Below are 20,193 nucleotides of genomic sequence, written 5' to 3' on the forward strand. Positions count from 1 at the left end.
AGGTGAAAGGCCTCAGGTGTTTCCACTGTGGTAAAGTGGGAAACATAAAGTCACAGTGCTAGTCATTAAAGAAAGGCACTGTGGGAAAGGAGCAAAGCCAGTGGCATTAATGAAGGTAGTAAAAGAGACCCCAAGAAGAGCCGAAGACCTGTAGGAGAGTGCACAGCCTCGGCAGGGGCTGGGTATGAAGTTAGTACCTGATCTCTACAAAGAATTCGCCTCTGTGGGTAAAGTTTACTCAGAAAGAAAAGTGGGAGAAGGACAAGAAGTTATAATTTTGAGAGATACAGATCTAACCAGTCCCTGATAGTAAGGGATGAGCGAATATGCACTCTTTCTGATCTGTTACCCGAGAGTGTGGTAATTTGTGGGATAGATGGACAGAAATTTAGCCTTCCCTTCTGTAAGATCAGGTTGGAGTGCCAACTTAAGACTGGGGAAGTTACAATGGGAGTGATACACAATGTCAGTTCCAGGTATTCAGTTTGTTCTTGGAAATGACTTGGCAGGATCCAAGGTGGGAGTGACACCCCTTGTTGTGGAGAAGCCCAAGGAAGACTAAGAAACTGAGGAGTTAAAACAGAAATATCCTGTTATCTTCCGAGACTGCTTGGTAAGCAGATCCCACTATCATAAGTCACAGCACAAAGCGAAAAGTAGAGAAAGACGAAGGAGTCGAGGTTCAGTTAGTGGATACCCTGTTTGACGTAATGGTGCAAGAAAAATCTCAACAGGCAGAGGGTCAGACAGAAATGTTTAGCCCTGAAAGGCTAAGAGGCTTGCAATAGCAAGACACGACAATAGAAGATATATATATGTGGATGCGTACTCTGAAAAGGAGGCAGAGATGATTCAGGTTATTACCTGAAAGATAGAATCATAAGGCAGAAATGGAGACCACAGCAAGTTACTGCAGAGGAAAAACAGGCCGAAGTGCACCAGATTGTGTTGCCGGTACAGACAGGAGGTGTTACGGGTACCACACAAATTACCTGTGGAAGGTCACCTAGGGCTACGAAAGACTCAGGCTAAGGTACAAAAACATTTTTAATGGCCTGGAATGCACAAGATGTGGTTAACCTTTGCCGTAAATGTCATACATGCCAAATGGTAAGTAAGCCACAGATGGTAATAAAACCAGCACCTTTGTTGCCAATTCCCACATTTGAAGAACTTTTCACATGGATTATAATTGATTATGTAGGTCCCCTCCTGTGAATTAAAAATGGGAACCAGTACTTGTTACTCGTAATGGATGTGTCTACCAGATATCTGGAGGCAATTCCATTATGGAGTATCAATGCAAAAAGGGTAGTAGAGGATTAGTAGCTTTCTTTGCATGTATGGGCCACCCAGAGAGATTCAGTCGGACCAGGGGTCAAATTTTACTGCTAGGCTGTTTAAGGAAGTTATGGATATCTTAGGTATACAGCACTTTAAATCCAGTGTGTATCATCTTGAATCCCAGGGAGCTTTAGAAAGGTGACATCAGATCTTGGAGACCATGTTCAGAGCATACTGTCGGGATTACCCAAATGATTGGGATAAAGGCATCCTATTTGATTTGCCATTAGAGATGCCCAAACAAATCTACTCAGTTTACTCCTGTTGAGTTAATATTCGGTCATGAAGTGAGAGGCCCTTTGAAATTAATTAAAGAAAAATTGAGAGGACCAAAGTCAGAGATCTCACACTTAGATTACGTATTGGAGGTGAAGGAGAGGTAATCCAAGATGGAAGTATGGGAAAAATTTCTGGCTGTAATAGGCTGCTCCTTTTTTTGAGTTATTTTACGTGTTGGAGATGCTGCTCCTGGAATTCGAGGAAATCAATTATTGTTTGGAACTTTGGAGAAAAAAATTCAAAACAACAGTACTTTTAAAAGGGAGAAGATCAGACAAAGGCAGCACATGGTGAGGTCAGTGCAGGAGAGAGTAAGAGAAAAAAAGAAACCCGCAATGCTAACTGACATAGCAGTGAACATGCTCAGTTTCTGCCTTTGCTGTTTGAATTCACGTAGTGCTGAATATTGGAGTGCATCTGGGAAAATGAACAAACAGTGAAATTCACAATTAATCTTGGAGGAACCTGTTTGGGGGAAGTCACACCATAGAAACAGATAAATTATTTTTTTAAGTGTGGCCTTACAGTAAGTCTGCAGTAATGAGTAGAGTGGGTTCTTTCTTGATTATATGTTTTATTGATATATGTCTCTTGATTAAACTTAAAAATATAACCCAAAAGTATTAAGTTAGCCTGGAGCAGTGTTATGTAGAGAATAAGACAGTGCTACTTTCTGGGTCTGTAGATTGGAAGATGCAAAAATGGCCTTTAGTAGAATGATATCTCTTCTTGTCGGACGTGGGAGCTCAGGGAGAGTTTACATGTTACTGGGGATTTTATCTGCAATAAATCCCGATGGTTGCGAATACTATCAGATCAAATGGATTGCTAGGAGAGACAGTTAGAAGCAAAGGGGAATTGACAAGAGCAAGGGGATATGATGGCTGGCAGCTAAAGTAAGGGAAAAAAGTTGCAGATACAGCCACATGGATCAGTTAACTCCAGGAAAGGTAAGAGAGGTAGGCAGGTAGTGCAAGAATCTTCTGTGGCTATCCCCACTTCAAACAAGCATGCTGTTTTGGAAAAGGGGACCGTAGCACAAACAGCCAAGTTTCTGGTATTGAAACTGGCTCTAATGCAATGATGAGTATGTTGAGTCCCCAGAGATCAATTGTGTTAGGGGACTTTCTAGTCAGAGGCACAGACAGACGTTTCTTTGGCCAGCAGCAAAAATTCAGAATGGTGTGTTGCCTCCCTGGTGCCAGGATCAAGGATGTCTCAGAGAGGGTGCAGAATGTTCTCAAGGGGAAGAGGGAACAGCAGGAGGTCATAGTACACATTGGAACCAATGACATAGGAAAACGATGAGATTCTGAAGGGAGAATATAGAGAATTAGGCAGGAGTTTAAAAAGGAGGTCCTCGAGGCTAGTAATATATGGATTAATCCAGGTGCTGTGAGCTAGTGAGGGTAGGAATAGGAGGATAGAGCAGATGAATGCATGACTGATGAGATGGTGAATGGGGGAAGGATTCACATTTTGGATAATTGGAAACTCCTGGGTAGAAGTGACCTGTACAAGAAGGATGGATTGCAACTGAATTGGAAGGGGACTGATATACTGACAGGGAGATTTGCTAAAGTTGTTCAGGAGGATTTAAACTATTAAGGTGTGGGGTAGGACTCAGGGAGGAAAGAGATCAATCTGAGACTGGTACAGTTAAGAAAAGAAGCGAATCAGTCAGGGCAGGCAGGGATAAAGCAGAGAACAAGGCAGGACTGATAAACTGCATTTATTTCAATGTAAAACACCTAACAGGGAAGGCAGATGAACTCGGGGCAGGGTTTGAAACATAGGACTGGGATATCGTAGCAATTACAGAAACGTGGCTCAGGGATGGACAGGACTGGCAGCTTAATGTTCCAGGATACAAATGCTACAGGAAGGACAGAAGAGGAAGCAAGTGAGGAGGGGGAGTGGTGTTTTTGATAAGGGATAGCATTACAGCTGTACTGATGGAAGATATTTCTGGAAATACATTCAGGGAAGTTATTTGGGTGGAACTGAGAAATAAGAAAGGGATGATCACCTTATTGGGATCGTATTATAGTCAGACCTCTAATGCTCAGAAGGAAATTGAGAAACAAATTTGTAAGGAGATCTCAGTTGTCTGTAAGAATAATACGATGGTTATGGTCGGAGATTTTAACTTTCCAAACATAGATCGAGACTGCCATAGTGTTAAGGGTTTAGATGGAGAGGAATTTGTTAAGCATGTACAAGAAAATTTTCTGATTCAATATGTGGATGTACCTACTAGAGAAGGTGCAAAGCTTGACCTATTCTTGGGAAGTAAGGCAGGGCAGGTGGCTGAGATGTCAGTGGGGGAGCACTTTGAGGCCAGTGACCATAATTCTATTAGTTTTAAAACAGTGATGGAAAAGGATAGACCAGATCAAAAATTGAAGTTCTAAATTGGAGGAAGGCTAATTTTGACAGTATTAGGCAAGAACTTTCAAAAACTGATTGGGGGCAGATGTTCGCAGGTAAACGGACGGCTGGAAAATGGGAAGCCTTCAGAAATGAGATAACGAGAGTCCAGAGACAGTATATTCCTGTTGGGTTGAAAAGAAAGGCTGGTAGGTGTAGGGAATGCTGGATGACTAAAGAAATTGAGGGTTTGGTTAAGAAAAAAAAGGAAGCATATGACAAGTATAGACAAGAGAGAGATCAAATGAATCCTTAGAAGAGTATAAAGGCAGTTGGAGTATACTCAAGAGTGAAATCAGGAGGGCAAAAAGGGAACATGAGATAGCTTTGGCAAATAGAGTTAAAGAGAATCTAAAGGGTTTTATATATACATTAAGGACAAAAGGGTAACTAGGGAGAGAATAGGGCCCTCAAAGATCAGCAAAGCCGCCTTTTTGTGGAGCCGGAGAGATGTGGGAGATACTAAACAAGTATTTTGCATCAGTGTTTACTGTGGAAGAGGACATGGAAGATACAGAATGTAGGGAACAAGATGGTGACATTTTTAAAAAAACGTCTATATTACAGAGCAGGAATTGCTGGATGTCTTGAAACACGTAAAAGTGGATAAATCCCCAGGACCTGATCAGGTGTACCCTAGAACTCTGTGAGAAGCTAGGGAAGTGATTGCTGGGCCCCTTGCTGAGATATTTGTCACAGGTAGTCATCAATAGTCACAGCTGAGGTGCCGGAAGGCTGGACGTTGGCTAACGTGGTGCCACTGTTTAAGACGGGTGGTAAGGACAAGCCAGGGAACTATAGACCAGTGAGCCTGACGTCAGTGATGGGCAAGTTGTTGGAGGGAATCCTGAGGGACATGATGTACATGTATTTGGAAAGGCAAGGACTGATTCGGGATAGTCAACATGGCTTTGTGAGTGGAAAATTATGTCTCACAAACTTGATTGAGTTTTTTGAAGAAGTAACAAAGAATATTGAAGAGGGCAGAGCGGTAGACATGATTGATATGGACTTCAGTAAGGCATTTGACAAGGTTCCCCATGGGAGACTGGTTAACAAGATTAGAGCTCACGGAATACAGGGAGAACTAGCCATTTGGATACAGAACTGGTTCAAAGGTAGAAGACAGAGGGTGGTGGTGTGGTGGAGGATTGTTTTTCAGACTGGAGGCTTGTGACTGGTGGAGTGCCACAAGGATCGGTGCTGGATCCACTACTTTTCATCATTTATATAAGTCATTTGGATGTGAGCATAAGAGATATAGTTATTATTGGAGGTGTAGAGGACTGCGAAGAAGGTTTCCTCAGATTACAATGGGATCTTGATCAGATGGGCCAATGAGCTGAGAACTGGCAGATGGAGTTTAATTTATTAATATATTAATCTATTTAATTTTTAATCTATTTCAGGCAGCTCAAAATCCACATTATCTGGATTTGATTCCGCACTCTGCAGGGCAGTAACAAACACCTGTTTCTCCATTTCTTTCTCTCAAGTATAACATGGTTTCAAAATGTTCACATGACATACTCAATATCTTTCTTTTCTATCTGGTATCTTGACTAAATAGTTCCCCTGACTCAACTTTATCTCAATTAGATAGAGACCACTATACCTGGCTTTGAAGGGTTCTCTAATCACTGGTAACAGTACTAACATGTTATCCCCTCAGGAAAATGTCCCAGTCTCAGAGTTTTTATCTACCACCTGCTTTTTTCTACACTGTGCCCTCTTTAGGTGCTGTTTAGCTAACTCACCTACTTGGTTAAATCTCTCATTGAGTCATAGAGATGTACAACAGCATGGAAACAGACCCTTTGGTCCAACTCGTCCATGCTGACCAGATATCCCAATCCAATCTAGTCCCACCTGCCACATCCCTCCAAACCCATCCAGATTCCTTTTAAATGTTGTAATTGTACTAGCCTCCACTACTTCTTCTGGCAGCTCATTCCACACACATACCATTTAGATAAATGTGAGGTGCTGCATTAGGAAAGCAAATTTTACCAGGACTTATACACGTAATGGTAAGGTCCTAGGAAGTGTTGCTGAACAAAGAGACCTTGGAGTGCAGCTTCGTAGCTCCTTGAAAGTAGAATCGCAGGTAAATAGGATAGTGAAGAAGGCATTTGGTATGCTTCTGTTATTGATCAGAGTATTGAGTACAGGAGTTGGGATGTCATGTTGCGGCTGTACAGTACATTGGTTAGGCCACTTTTGAAATATTGCATGCAATTCTGGTCTCCTTCCTATCGGAAGGATGTTGTGAAACTTGAAAGGGTTCAGAAAAGACTTACAAGGATGTTGCCAGGGTTGGAGGATTTGAGCTGTAGGGAGAGGTTGAATAGGCTAGGCTGTTTTCCTTGGAGCTTCGGATGCTGAGGGGTGACCTTATAGAGGTTTATAAAATCAAGAGGGGCATGGATAGGGTAAATAGACAAGGTCTCTTCCTTGGGGTGGTGGAGTCCAGAACAAGAGGGCATAGGTTTAATGTGAGAGGGGAAAGATATAAAAGAGACCTAAAGGCACCTTTTTCAGGCATAGGGTGGTATGTGTGTGGAATGAATTGCCAGAGGAAGTGGTGGAGGCTAGTACGATTGCAACATTTAAAAGGCATCTGGATGGGTTTATGAATAGGAAGGGTTTGGAGGGATATGGGCCGGGTACTGGCAGGTGGGACTAGATTGGGTTGGGATATCTGGTCAGCATGGACGAGTTGGGCCAAAGGGTCTGTTTCCATGCTGTACATCTCTATGACTCAATGAGAGATTTAACCGAGTAGGTGAGTTAGCTAAACAGCATCTAAAGAGGGCACAGTTTAGAAAAAAAGCAGGTGGCAGATAAAAACTCTGAGACCGGGACATTTTCCTGAGGGGATAACATGTTAGTACTGTTACCAGTGATTAGAGAACCCTTATAGTTGTCCCTATCTAATTGAGATAAAGTTGAGTCAGGGGAACTATTTAGTCAAGATGCCAGATAGAAAAGAAAGGTATTGAGTATGTCATGTGAACATGTTGAAACCATATTATACTTGAAAGAAAGAACGGGAGGAACAGATGTCTGTCACTGTCCTGCAGAGTGCGGAATCAAATCCAGATAATGTGGATTTTGAGCTGCCTGAAAATAGATTTAAAAAATGAAGAAGTCCTTGAGGAGTAGGATAGGTTAGTAAGCCATTGTCTCAGGAGAATAGAATGCAGTTGAAAGATTTGTTACTGCCGTATAAGGACATATGTTAGAATTAGATGGGGAGGACTAATGCTGCTGTACATGAAGTAGATGTAGGAAATACTGTTCCGATAAAACAGTCCTCTATTGGCTTAATCCTTTCAAAGCCAGACAGGTCCAGATCGAGGTGGAGGCCATGCTCGATGAGGACATCATTGAACCAAGCCAGAGCGAGTGGTTTTCACTGATCATCTTAGTTCCAAACTGGACAGGACTCAACGATTCTTGGTGGACTATTGTAAGGTCAACGCTGTTACAAAATCTGACTCATATCCAATTCCTAGATTAGAGGACTGTATCGAGAAAGTCGGACAAGCCAGTTACATCACCAAGTTGGACTTAAAGGTACCTGCCAGTAACCACACATTATCAGAGTTGGCAAAAGAAGTTTCTGCATTTGTAACCCCAGAAATGGGCTATATCAGTTTAAAGTGAATCCCTTTGGAATGAAGGACGCACCCGCCACATTCCAAAGACTCATGAAGAGAGTTCTGGTTGGGTTAACAAACTGTGCAGTCTATTTGGACAATGTAGTGATCTTTAGTAAGTCCTGGAAAGATCACATGGTAAAGTTGGCAAAGCACAACTACGAGAAGCAAAACTGGTGATAAATAAGACGGAATTCGCGAAAGTAGAGGTGACGTTTTTGGGACATAACATCGGTCATGGAAGGTTGACCCCATGGAACTCAAAGACGAAGGCCATCGAGAAATTTCCACGACCAACCGCGAAGAAAGAGATGCTTCAATTCTTAGGACTCAGCGGATTCTATCGGAAGTTTGTTCCAAACTTCAGCAGTGTAGTGGCACCATTAACCGATTTGCTGAAGAAGAACACAAAGTTTTGGTGGACAGAACCATGCCAGGAGGATTCGATGATTTGAAATCAATATTAACCACCAAACCAGTTTTAGCTACACCAAACCTTTCAAAACATTCTAAAGTCGCCATCAATGCTAGTGACATAGCTGTACTCCTATAGGAAGATAAGGATGGGATTGAACTGCCAGTTAGTTGCTTTTCAAAGACGATCAACATCCACCAGAAGAAATACTCCACATTCGAAAAGGAACTATTGAGTTTGGTACTAGCCTTACAACATTTTAATGTGTATGTCACGAACAATGTGTCGCAGACGGTTGTACATAGATCACAATCCGCTTACACTCTTAGAAAGCTTTAAATACAAAAATATGAGACTATTTAATTATGTTACAGACTTTTAGTTTAATCATCATACATTTTGTAGGTCGGAAGAATATAATTGCAGATGGGTTATCGCGGATTTAACTGATAGAGTTTAGATGAGATTTTTCTTCATTTATATATATATATAAAAGTATATGGAAAGAAATTAAGGTGAACTTATATTAAAAGTTATCTGTATGTTAGGATAATGTGTTTAAAAAGTAGAGAAAAAAGTGAAGCCATCTTTTCATTATGATGGTTCATTTTTTTCTTAAGGGGGGAGATATTATGAAGATGTGGGTGAACTATTATACCTTTTAAGAGAGTTAAAAGCTAGCAGTGACCGCACCGGGTGTTCTCAATAAGACAATGTAACATGTGCTCCAGCTACCAGAGTTGCCTGGAAATGACAAAAAAAATTTGAATTAGGCCAATCGGTTTAAATTATTCCCCAAAAAATACCAATTTCCAATCAAGTTTGAATTGAGTATATTGACAATCTTAAAAGTCAATGTCACAATCGGATGAGACCGGGGAAAAATTGAACAGTTGGAAGGAGAACTGCCAAGCCATAGCGGGTAAAAGACAGCCTGAAAAATCACTCTTTTAAAAGAACTGTTTTCAATCAGTAACTTGTGAAGCAGAATCCCTAAGACACGGGAAGATCTAAATAGAACCAAAAGCTGCCTGGTTTTGAGGTAAGAAGTGTTGTTTTGTAAATCTTAATTGGGAGTGTTATCTGATTAGTATTGTAGAAGGGGAGGTAAAAGATAGGTTGGAGTAAGGACTTGTACATAGTTGTTAGTTAATCATTCTCTGTTATACTTTAAGAAATAAAGTCGTGAATTTTTACTTTAACTAGTTTTTGGCCACTCGAATTTTTCAGATTACTGCACGGGATAAATCTTTTCTATGTTACTGGTTTTAAATTAAGCAGGAAAGTTTATCCCGTGTCGTAACAACAGCATTTGTGATAAAACAGAATTAAGGGTTCAGGTTTTTTGGAACAGGGTTTGAACTCGGAAGACCTATGATAAGGTAGAACAACTTTTCCCAGTTCTGACGAATAGTCCCATACCAGCCACGTTCACGGTCTCTCGTCTCTCCGAAGAAGCACCTAAACCTCTTCCCCTAGCATTTTCTGTGTTTATTGCAAGTACCTAGATAATGTGTAAACACTGAAAATGCAAAGTCCTGCCGACGTCCAGCAAGAGAAGGCCATTCACTAAGATCGGGGCCGACCAACTGCAAGAATGCGACCGAGAGAAGCTCGAGTAAGGCGACTGAAACGTTGGTTGAGTTGAAGCCAAAGCCCAGGGTTCGAAAAAGAACTGTATGTCTTTTTTTCAAATAGCCCCGAATAGCGAAATGGCCAGGTGTTGAGAGAATTGCACCACGTTATGTGCTGTTGTACTTTTGTAAATGTGCAAATGTGTGTGAGATAATATCGATGGACAGTCTATCCGTTTGCAACCGCGTTGACATGCAACAGGTTGCGAGCGGCAGTGAGGATTGAGGATGCTGCTGCTGCCGCCGCCACGCCTGGCCCTGATGGGCTGAGGCCCGCCTTTCCGCCGCAATCTCGAGTTGGGAGTTGCGCAGCTGCACACCGTGAGCGGCGGCGGCGGCGGCGGAGAGACTGCAGGGAGAGAGGCGCTGTCTGGCCCGGCCAGCGGGCCCTACTAAAGGAGCACCGTGTTGATGGTCTGATTTCTGGAGGGATTGCAGTGACTGAGGGGCCGGATAGCCTTCGCTTCTCTGATCCAGGCGGGCTCTACGGATAGGAAGAAAACTGCTTCGCTGCTGCAAGGAAAGACGGTGTCCTAACTGCTGTTTTGTATTTGCTCACCCCCTCCCTGTTGCTGCTGCTGCTGCTCAACTTTCCCTCTTGCTTCTGAACTGCATGTGTTTATAGGCGCCTTCATGCCTTTTTCCCTCTAAATTTGCAGAGTTGAAACGAATTAATTCGCTCTCTTCCCCCCTCCTTCCTTAAATACTCGTTGATTCATAACAAGGTAGCCTCTGGAATATATTTAAAAAGTAAAGTGGAAAGTCGTCAAGAGTTAGATTAAAATGTTGTTGCTGCCCTAGTCTTCTCCCCTCCCCCCCCCCCTCCCAATTACCGAACGGTACCTAAATGCCTCATTGAGCCCCTCGACCTCAAAATGTGTAGATAGTAGGCACTACCTCAAGGGCTGCTGCGTTGACCAGTTAATGGCCATCTTTAGCCAGGCCCAGGAGCCATCTCACAAAGTGGTCCTCTGATTTGACCACCTCTTCGTCTCTCAAGGTGGTCATAGATCAGGAGCGTGGGGCATAAGTGCAACCAGAAATTTAAAAGCGACCCCTTTTAAAAATAAACAAAACAGTTGTCTCAAACACAAACATTCAAAAAGTGAACATGAAAAGTTTATTCCCGCAGGTCACAAAAACAAAGCGTAGCCTGTAAAACTTACTTGAAGTTTTAATTGCATGAGACTGCTGCAGGTAGCAGACTCCACCCTAGATCCTTGATGGAAAGGGGACTTCCTTACAAAAGAGCCATCCACTGAGTATATCTGCTGGAAGGTAGAACATAACGCAAGACTGTATCCTGGGAGTTGTCAAAAACGAGGAATTGGAAAGTGTGCAGCAGTCTGTGCAGGAAAACACTCTTATTTGGAAGGACACAAAGGGAATTTCCTTGGGATGGGAAAATGTGTCCCAAGGGAGGGTTTGCTTTCTGTCAACAATGTCAAATTCCAAGTAGACAGGAATAAGTTCACCCGGAAGCTCACCCTGCACTCCAGCCACCTCATCCTCCTGTGTGCTGTCCGAGTACCGCAGCCATGAGGTTCTGGGTGGCGTTGGCTGCATAGTGTTTGTTAGACAACACTCTAGCATCCAATTGCATTGGTGTCATTCAGCCCACTCCTCCACCATCCAACACATCCAAGTCACCCCAGCCTCCTGTACCAGTCACCTAAAATCCTGCTAACAAACAGTTCTGTTCCTGAGCAGCATCTTCCTCACGACAGCTGCCGCTCCAACTAAAGTACAAAGGCTGTATTATGCCAGATAAATTGTATGAATGGCAAATAGAACATGGAACAATACAGAAAAGAACAGGCCCTTCGGCCCACAATGTTGTGCCGAACATTTGTCCTAGCTTGAGCACCCATCCATGTACCTATCCAATTGCCGCTTAAAGGTCACCAAAGATTCTGACTCTACCACTCCCATAGGCAGCGCATTCCATGCCCCTACCACTCTCTGGGTAAAGAACCCACCCCTGACATCTCCCCTATACCTTCCACCCTTCACCTTAAATTTATGTCCCCTAGTAACACTCTGTTGCACCCGGGGAAAAAGTTTCTGACTGTCTACTCTATCTATTCCTCTGATCATCTTATAAACCTCTATCAAGTCACCCCTCATCCTTCGCCGTTCCAACGAGAAAAGGCCGAGAACTCTCAACCTATCCTCGTACGACCTATTCTCCATTCCAGGCAACATCCTGGGAAATCTTCTCTGCACCCTCTCCAAAGCCACTAAGAACCCTACCGTTAACCCTGTATTCCGCATTCTTATTTGTCTTTCCAAAATGGACAACCTCACACTTGGCAGGGTTGAACTCCACCTGCCACTCCTCAGCCCAGCTCTGCATCATATCTAAGTCTCTTTGCAGCCGACAACAGCCCTCCTCACTATCCACAACTCCACCAATCTTTGTATCATCTGCAAATTTACTGACCCACCCTTCAACTCCCTCATCCAAGTCATTAATAAAAATTACAAACAGCAGAGGACCCAGAACTGATCCCTGCGGAACTCCACTTGTAACTGGGCTCCAGGCTGACAAATACCAAATAATTTAAAACCCCAAGCGGCTGTGGATGGATTTAAATTTTCATTTCGGAAATAGTAGTCTAGCCTCAATATTGCTAGCCCACTTAGATAACCATGATGCTACCATAATCCCTGGAATATATTTCTAATCTAACTCTTTTGACCCTCTATTGAAGCCATTTATCAGTTTTTGTTCCTCCTTCAACAATCTCTAACCTTTTAAGTAAGCCATTACCTAATTTATATAGTTGTTTTTGATATTTGTATTTTACAGTTTTAATCTTTGTTTTGTTTTCTTTGCTTAGAAAGAATACAGATGTAATATTTACAGATTTTCTCTGAATCTCTTTAATACATAGGTACAGAAATACAGAGATGTTCACATAACCTGGAGTCACAGTGGAAGAACTTTAACAAATTTATTGGATTAATCCTGACTACAGTTTAGAAATTTCAGGTTAGTATTATTCACTCTAAGTAAACAAGATCTGTATACAATCTCCTTCCAAAGGTTAGTATTTACCTCATATCAAAGTTGCACTTTTTATTAGCTTAGCTCTCAGAGTAAAACTCTAGTAGGAGACCGGGGAGATATGAAGGCTAATCAAAGCATTGCAATTTTAATGTTGTCAGTCATACTACTAGCTATTAATATCAAGGCCCAATATTACCGATATGGACACTACAGTTTCAGTACGTCTGAGGGGGTTTTGCATTACAGAGATGCAATGAACAATAATAAGAAAACTAGTGAATGATTTTAATTTTTCCTCTTTTTGGTGTTGAGGATTATTTTAGTGTACGTTGACTCCAATTCTTATCTCGATGTAGAGCTTATTACTTTATATTGGATTCATGAAGATAATTTTTCTTCACTGGGAGAATGTGAATGTTTTCAATGAGCAAGTCTTTTGAATATCATTAAATTTTATTTATTGGAATCACATTGAGATGGTAGTTCTATTTTAATTAAATTTATATTTTCTATCAAAAATAATGTTCACAAATGTAAGAAGATTCTTCATAGTAAACTATTTTTGTGTGTTTTTGTATGAGTATTCTTGGTTAAAACTGAGAATAAATTTGATAATAGATAAGGTCGTGAAAATTTAAAACTACAGGCAGTAAGTCCTCATTTGATGTCACGTTCCTGAACAAGTGCAATTTTATTCGAACAACTTTAAGCAAATCCAACTTGCCCATTAAAACGGATGTAAAAGCTACAGTTAATTTCTATAGGATCTTTCTCATCAGGAAAAAGTAAAAATTATACCCCGTTAATTGAAATACCAATAGCAATTTAGCAATGTAAAGTAACTTCTAAAAACAATTATTTTATCCTAACTTACTAATCACCTCCCACTTGTTGCCTCTCCTTTTAGTCATCCATCCTGCTTGCTGAACCTCATGCTCACTACTCCCCCTTCATCTTGCTAACCCTCTTCTCCTTATCTCCTTAGCTTATGTCTAATTCTTCCAACTACTGTGGACAGTCCTTCTTGATGACCCTAACCCTCCGCCTCTCCCACACATCACTTCCCTCTCCTGAACCGTTGCTGTGAGGGCTCCAGACATAAATAGCACAAGTCAAGAAGAGCAGCTTTAACTTGTGGGAATTAAGCAAGTCAGAGGGTTGACACCTAGAGAAAGGATCAGGGAGCAGCATAATCCCCAAACTAGAGGGATAACATTGAGAAGAGGGATAAGGGAGTGGGAGAGAAACATAAAAGATGCCATCAGTCAAGTTACCCGGCCCTATGTCAACCAGCTCAAACAATTTTAAAATGAAACTCCTGTTGAAAAAGGCAAATAGGGGAGCCAGTCACTCACTAGCATGGAAACCGAACACTGAAACAGGGATTTACTTCAGCTGACTCCATGTGTTGCACCTGAATGAAGTCGCATTATCAATGAAACAGAGTCATTGGTGAAAATCATTGGCTTCTATTGCTATCATTAAACCAACACTGAAGTAAACTATTTTCTTTTCTGCAGAAATGGAGCAGCCAAGTGTTCATCTTTGGGTAAAACATGAAACCTTCATTGTTGGGGTATTGCAGATCCCACCTCCTTCAAAATTCAGTATGCACTACCTTCGAAAAATGGCAACATATGTTCGAACAAAGGGAGGAGATGGTGGTTATCCCAGACTTTCTTGGCCAATGTGGAGGCACATTGCTTGTGGAAAGTTGCAACTGGCTGAATATTTGGCTTGGCTGTATTTTGAAACGTTTGACAGTCTTCTAGAGAGAAGTTCAGAGGAGAGGCTGGAGTGGGCTGAGGCAGTATCTCATTGCAGGTCAGAAGAGGAAGTTGACAAACTGAAAAGTAAGGTATTGACTTTAATTTTGGTGAATTCTTCATTTTACTCTGCAATAGAAAAAAAAAGTATCAGCTAAAAATTCCCTGCAGTATATTACTGACTGGCTTTGTGAACCTTGAATAGTGATTATAGATAGCTTTTTATCAAGAGCACTGATGAGGTATGCTGGCACATGACCATCTCCACATAGACCCCAAGTTGTGGATGTTTTATTAAAAAGGAACCCAGTGAGTGATTTCACATCTATATCAGAATGACAGTTATCAATGCGAATCTATCATAGATCTTTGTGATTTCTAACACTATCAGGTATATTTGTTTAGAAAGTCCCCTTATTAATACTTCATGTCATTTATTCTATATGCTAGTTAGCATTAGATTTATGAAACAAAACAATAAATTTAAATGGAATGACAACTAAACATCCCTAATTTAAGAATTATGACTGCAAACTCTGGCAAGCAATTCATTTTAAATATCAGCCACCAGTTTTGTTAAGCTGCCTTCATTCAGTCTTGGTCAGAAAATGGAACAGTAAGTCCGGGAAGACAGCTATGGAAATATGAGGAGAAAGTGAGGTCTGCAGATGCTGGAGATCAGAGATGGAAATGTGTTGCTGGAAAAGCGCAGCAGGTCAGGCAGCATCTAGGGAACAGGAGAATCGACGTTTCGGGCATTAGATTCTCCTGTTCCCTAGATGCTGCCTGACCTGCTGCGCTTTTCCAGCAACACATTTCCAGCTATGGAAATATGTCCCAGTGCAAAAGATAAACTAGATTTGGTATCCATTGGAGGAGGACCAAAAACTCTGACAACTGGATATATTTTTGATCAAGCATGCTGCCATTTTAGCTAAAGAAACACAGTGAAAGGATGGCACAGTGACAGTCACGTTCACACGAGTTTTACTTGTTTTAGTGAGAGTTGCAGTGGGTCTTATTGAAAAATTGCATTTTAAAATTGTTTAGTTAGCACTATAAATTTCAAATAGTGTTTCCATTGAACTATTCAGCTGGGTAAAATATAAATTTTCTTTCCTCACTTTAATTCCCTTGAATTGAATTCTTGAGTAAAGTACAAAGTTAGTGATCAAAGATTAACTTAATCATTCTTCCAGCATTTAAAAAACAAATTTACAATAAATCTATTGTATTCATTACAATATCCCTAGCTAACTCTTTGCATCGTAACTGCTTCCACACTAACCAAGTTTTGTGCTTGCGATTTTGGAAAAGATTTGTAGCTCGGATTGTGGATCAGGTTGTAAGTTTGCTCGCTGAGCCGGTGGATTTGTTCTCAGATGTTTCATCATCATACGAGGTAACATCAGTGAGCCACCAATGAAGTATTGGTGTTCTGTCCTGCTTGCTATTTCTGTGTCTTGGTCTGTTATGGTAGGTGATATCACTTCTGGTTCTTTTTCTGAAAGGTTGGTAAATGAGGTCCTATTCGATAAGTTTGTTAATGGAGTTCTGGTTTGAATGCCAGGACTCTAGGAATTCCCGTGTGTCTCATTGTTTAGCCTGTCCCAGGATGGATGCATTGCCCCAGTCAAACTGGAGTCCTTCTTCATATGTTGTATGGATACTAGTGATAGTTAGTCATGTCTTTTGGTGGCTAGCTGGTGCTCATGTATCCTAGTGGCTAGTTTCCTCCTGTCTGTCCAATGTAATGTTTGTTGCAGTCCTTCCCGGGTATTTTGTATATGACATTTGTTCTGCTGGTTGTTGGTACGGAGTCCTTCAAATTCATCAGGTGGTGTTTAAGTGTGGTGGTAGGTTTGTGGGGCTACCATGATGAAATAGGGCCAGAGTAGACTGGTTGTCATCTCCACAATGTCTTTAATGTATGGGAGGGTGGCTAGAGTCTCTGGGCGAGTTGTCTTCTTGATAAGGTCTGTTGTGTAGGAATCGGTGGACTGCGCTTTTCAAGTACCTGTTATTCCTGATTACGTTGTATAGGTATTTTTCCTGGGCTTCTCATAGTTATTGGTACTGCAGTATGTTGTGGCTCATTTAAATAATGTCCCAATGCTGTTCCGTTTGTGGATGTTGGGATGATTGCTCCTGTAGTTGAGTATCTGGTCAGTGTGTGTGTGGCTTTCCTCTAGATGCTGGTCTGCAGCTCTCCATTGGCTTTTCATTCTATTTTGACGTCTAGGAAGGGGCATCTGTTGTTCTCCTTCTCTTTGGTGAATTTCATACCAGCAAGGATGTTGCTTGTGGGTTTCTTCTAATTCGTTGAATTTGGTGTTGACAAAGGTGTCATCCACATCGTGGACCCAGAGTTTGGGCTGGACCTTGGGAAGGGCTGTTTGTTCTAACCTCTGCATAACTGCCTACCCAGGAGCCCTGATATTGGTGATCCCATAGACATCCCATTGATTTGTTTATAGATCTTGTCTTTGATGGTGAATTGGGTTGAGAGGCACAGGTCTACTAGTTTGAGGATGCTGTCCTTGCTGATGGAGTTGGTGCTGTCATGTGTTTGTGTCCTTGGTTCATCTAGCAGTGAGGCCAATGTTTCTTCGGCGAGGGTAATGCTTAATGATGTTAATAGGGCCATCACGTAGAAGGAAACCATGACCTCAGCATTCTCTACCTTGGTGTCTTCGATGTGAAGGAATTCCTCGGAGTGGATGGAGTGGCTTGAGCCTTCTCATAGGCATTTCAGTTTGAGTTGTAGTTCTTTTGTCAGTCTATATGTTGGTGTACCAGGAAGTGAGACTATGGGTCTGAGGGGGCGTCCCTTGTTTATATACCTTTGGTAATCTGTAGAAACTGGATGTGTTGTGTCTTTCGGATTTCATTCTTTGGAGGTCTGTCTTGTTAATTTCACCTGTCTTGTGAAGTTTCCTCAGGGATGCTTTAATATGGTTTTCTAGCTGTGGAATTGGATCCAGTGCCACCTGTTGATAGGTATCGGTATCGGCAAGTAATGTGTTTGCTTTTTCAATGTATTGTGTTCTGTTCAGGATGACGGTCATGTGCCCTTTGTCTGCTGGTAGGATTATGATATTTCTGTCTTTTCTGAGTCCTTTCCACGGCTTTCCCTTCCAGTGTGTCAAGAGTGTTCCCTTGTTTCTTTCTGCTTAGTGTTAGTGCTGCTGTCTGTCTGATGGCCTGCTGGGTTTCTTCCACAAGTCTGTTGTCTTTCAGGGTGGATTCCAGTGCTGCTAGGAAGTCCTTTTTGTCCGCGTCCCTGTGTTGAAGTGCATCCCTTATGCTAGGACCGCTGTTCTTTGTATCTGGGAATGATCGGTCCGACAGGTTCTTTATCCAAGTGTCTGAATTGTCTATGTTGTCATTGTGCGTGAGCTTGGCCACTCTTTCTTGTAGGGCTGTCTTTTCTTTGTCTTGGTTTGCTGTTGTTTAGTGTTGAAAGCTCGCTCTAGTGTACTTGTCCATTCATGGTTAGTTGCATTAGTGTACCGAGTTTTTTGGCCTGAAATTTCTCATCCGTATTTGTGGAGAAACAGACCACAACAAGAAGACAACTCGCCCAGAGATTCTAGCCACCCTGCCATATCTCAAACATGATGACTGGATTACTCTGGCCCCCAGGCATCATGGTAGCCCATAAACCTGCCACCACACTGAAACAGCTCCTGATGAATTTAAAGGACCCCGTACCAATAACCAGCAGAATGAGCGTCGTATACAAAATACCCTGCAAGAACTGCAACAAACATTGCATTGGACAATTGGGCAGGAAGCTAGCCACCAGGATACATGAGCACCAACTAGCCACCAAAAGACATGACCAACTTTCACTGGTATCCATATACACAGATGAAGAAGGACTCCAGTTTGACTGGGACACTACATCCATCCTGAGACAGGCTAAACAAAGATATGCACGGGAATTCCAAGAGTCCTGGCATTCAAATTGAAACTCCATTAACAAACATAGCGATCTGGACCCCATTTACAATCCTCTCAGAAACAAAACCAGAAGTGATATCACCCACCACAACAGACCAAGGTACACAAATAGCAAGAAGGACAGAACACCAGTGCTTCATTGGAGGCTCACTGATGATGTTACCTAGCATGGTGACGAAACATCTGAGAATAAATTACCAGCTCAGCGAGCAAACATCCAACCAAATCTTGTGCTTCATGCAGATTAAGGTTGGTTTTTGAGAAACGCCTGGTCTGCTTAGAACTACTACTTACCATGTGATGCATTTTCTGACTGAACTTTTGGGTAGTTGGAAGTATTTTTAATTACCTTTGGCACATATTAATAATGTATTTATACAAGTGTTTGTCACTGAACTATATTAGTATCTCATAACCTTATTGATTATCAATTGGTGTTTGTATTTAATAAAAAGCACATTTCGGAAAACTTTCACTACAAAAATAATGCAGGTTAATAATTAATTGAACTGGGAGATTTTCTAATCTCATCCATCGTAATGATTGACAGGAATGAATTGGTATCATTGGATAGGTGTTTTGACACAAGGCCAAATGCAGATAATTAGAAAACTAGGAAATCAGATGACATCCTTAACACCAGGTGTGAGGAAATTCAGAAAAGATAAAGGATAAGTCGTCTTGAGGCTATCCAGACTTGTATCCTAGTTGAAGAGAAGGCTTTTACAATGGATCTTTTAGTGATAACTCTAAATGAAATTAATGATGTGCTTTCGATAAAGCCTCAATGTTAACTACATTAGTATTATTAATAGTATTTTAATAGATTTTATGTTGAGCTTATTAAAATGATCATTTTACTTTTTATGCGTTCTATTTCTGCAAAATACTTTGAAGGATTTATATGTTCTGTAATTTTTAAACAAACACTGATTTAAATTGAGCCATTTCTTTCCTCCCAGCTGTCAGTAGACACACTGCAGTTTCTGCTGTTTCTGTACGTACAGCAGCTGAACAAAGTTTCTCTCCGAACATCCTTGATTGGTGAGGAATGGCCAAGTCCCAGGTCACGATCACCTGATCTAGATGGTAAATCTAATTCTCAGAACAAGGTGGGTTTTTGTATGATGAATAAAATGCAGTCTGACCATTAAGAGACAGTATACAAACTTTGATTATTTTACTACAGTTTAAAAAGTTATTCAACACACTCTATAATTCTCATTTTATTGAACTTGATTTTCTAGTTGATGAGTAGAAAATAAGTCTGTTAATTCTGCACTTCCCTATCTCAAAACTGATTTGTAAATAATTACACTGGAGTTTTAGGAATTGTAAGGAAAAAACGTTAATTTTGTAAGTAGGAACAAGGTTCTCAAATCTGTATTTTCACAAATGGAACATTCTAGTTTACTGCTGATATCTTCTATCAGTACCTGATTAAGTGTCAGTTTGGATACATTTTTGCAGTTAGCTTAACTTTCAAATATAACAGTTCATAAAGTTAACATTTTCATGTGTTGTAAAAGCTCTACTTTGGATTCAGTCAGTTTCATGGTTATTAAAACATTAATTTGATTGAATTGTGTTGTACAATTTTAAGATGTAATTTTAAATCTTCACAAATATAGTTTAATAAATTGATTTTTAACATTAACTCAATTCCTGAGTGGTTTTGAGTTTT

General features: G+C 41.1%; 1 protein-coding gene across 2 annotated transcripts in view; it reads left to right on the forward strand.

The window, feature by feature from the left end:
- tbccd1 (TBCC domain containing 1) overlaps window positions 1–20,193 on the forward strand; it is a 52,894-nt gene that overhangs the window by 20,036 nt on the left and 12,665 nt on the right. Inside the window, exons 1-4 of one of the 2 annotated variants that reach the window (XM_043692979.1) lie at window positions 9,366–10,292; window positions 12,662–12,759; window positions 14,298–14,635; window positions 19,472–19,621. In XM_043692979.1, coding sequence (XP_043548914.1) covers window positions 14,300–14,635; window positions 19,472–19,621 — 486 coding nt within the window. In that variant the 5' untranslated portion in view covers window positions 9,366–10,292; window positions 12,662–12,759; window positions 14,298–14,299. Of the gene's footprint in view, window positions 1–9,365; window positions 10,293–12,661; window positions 12,760–14,297; window positions 14,636–19,471; window positions 19,622–20,193 lie in introns of those variants that run through there. The other variant, XM_043692978.1, reaches the window with a different exon arrangement.

Source organism: Chiloscyllium plagiosum, chromosome 7 (genome assembly GCF_004010195.1).
Source record: "Chiloscyllium plagiosum isolate BGI_BamShark_2017 chromosome 7, ASM401019v2, whole genome shotgun sequence".
NCBI classification, from domain to species: domain Eukaryota; kingdom Metazoa; phylum Chordata; class Chondrichthyes; order Orectolobiformes; family Hemiscylliidae; genus Chiloscyllium; species Chiloscyllium plagiosum.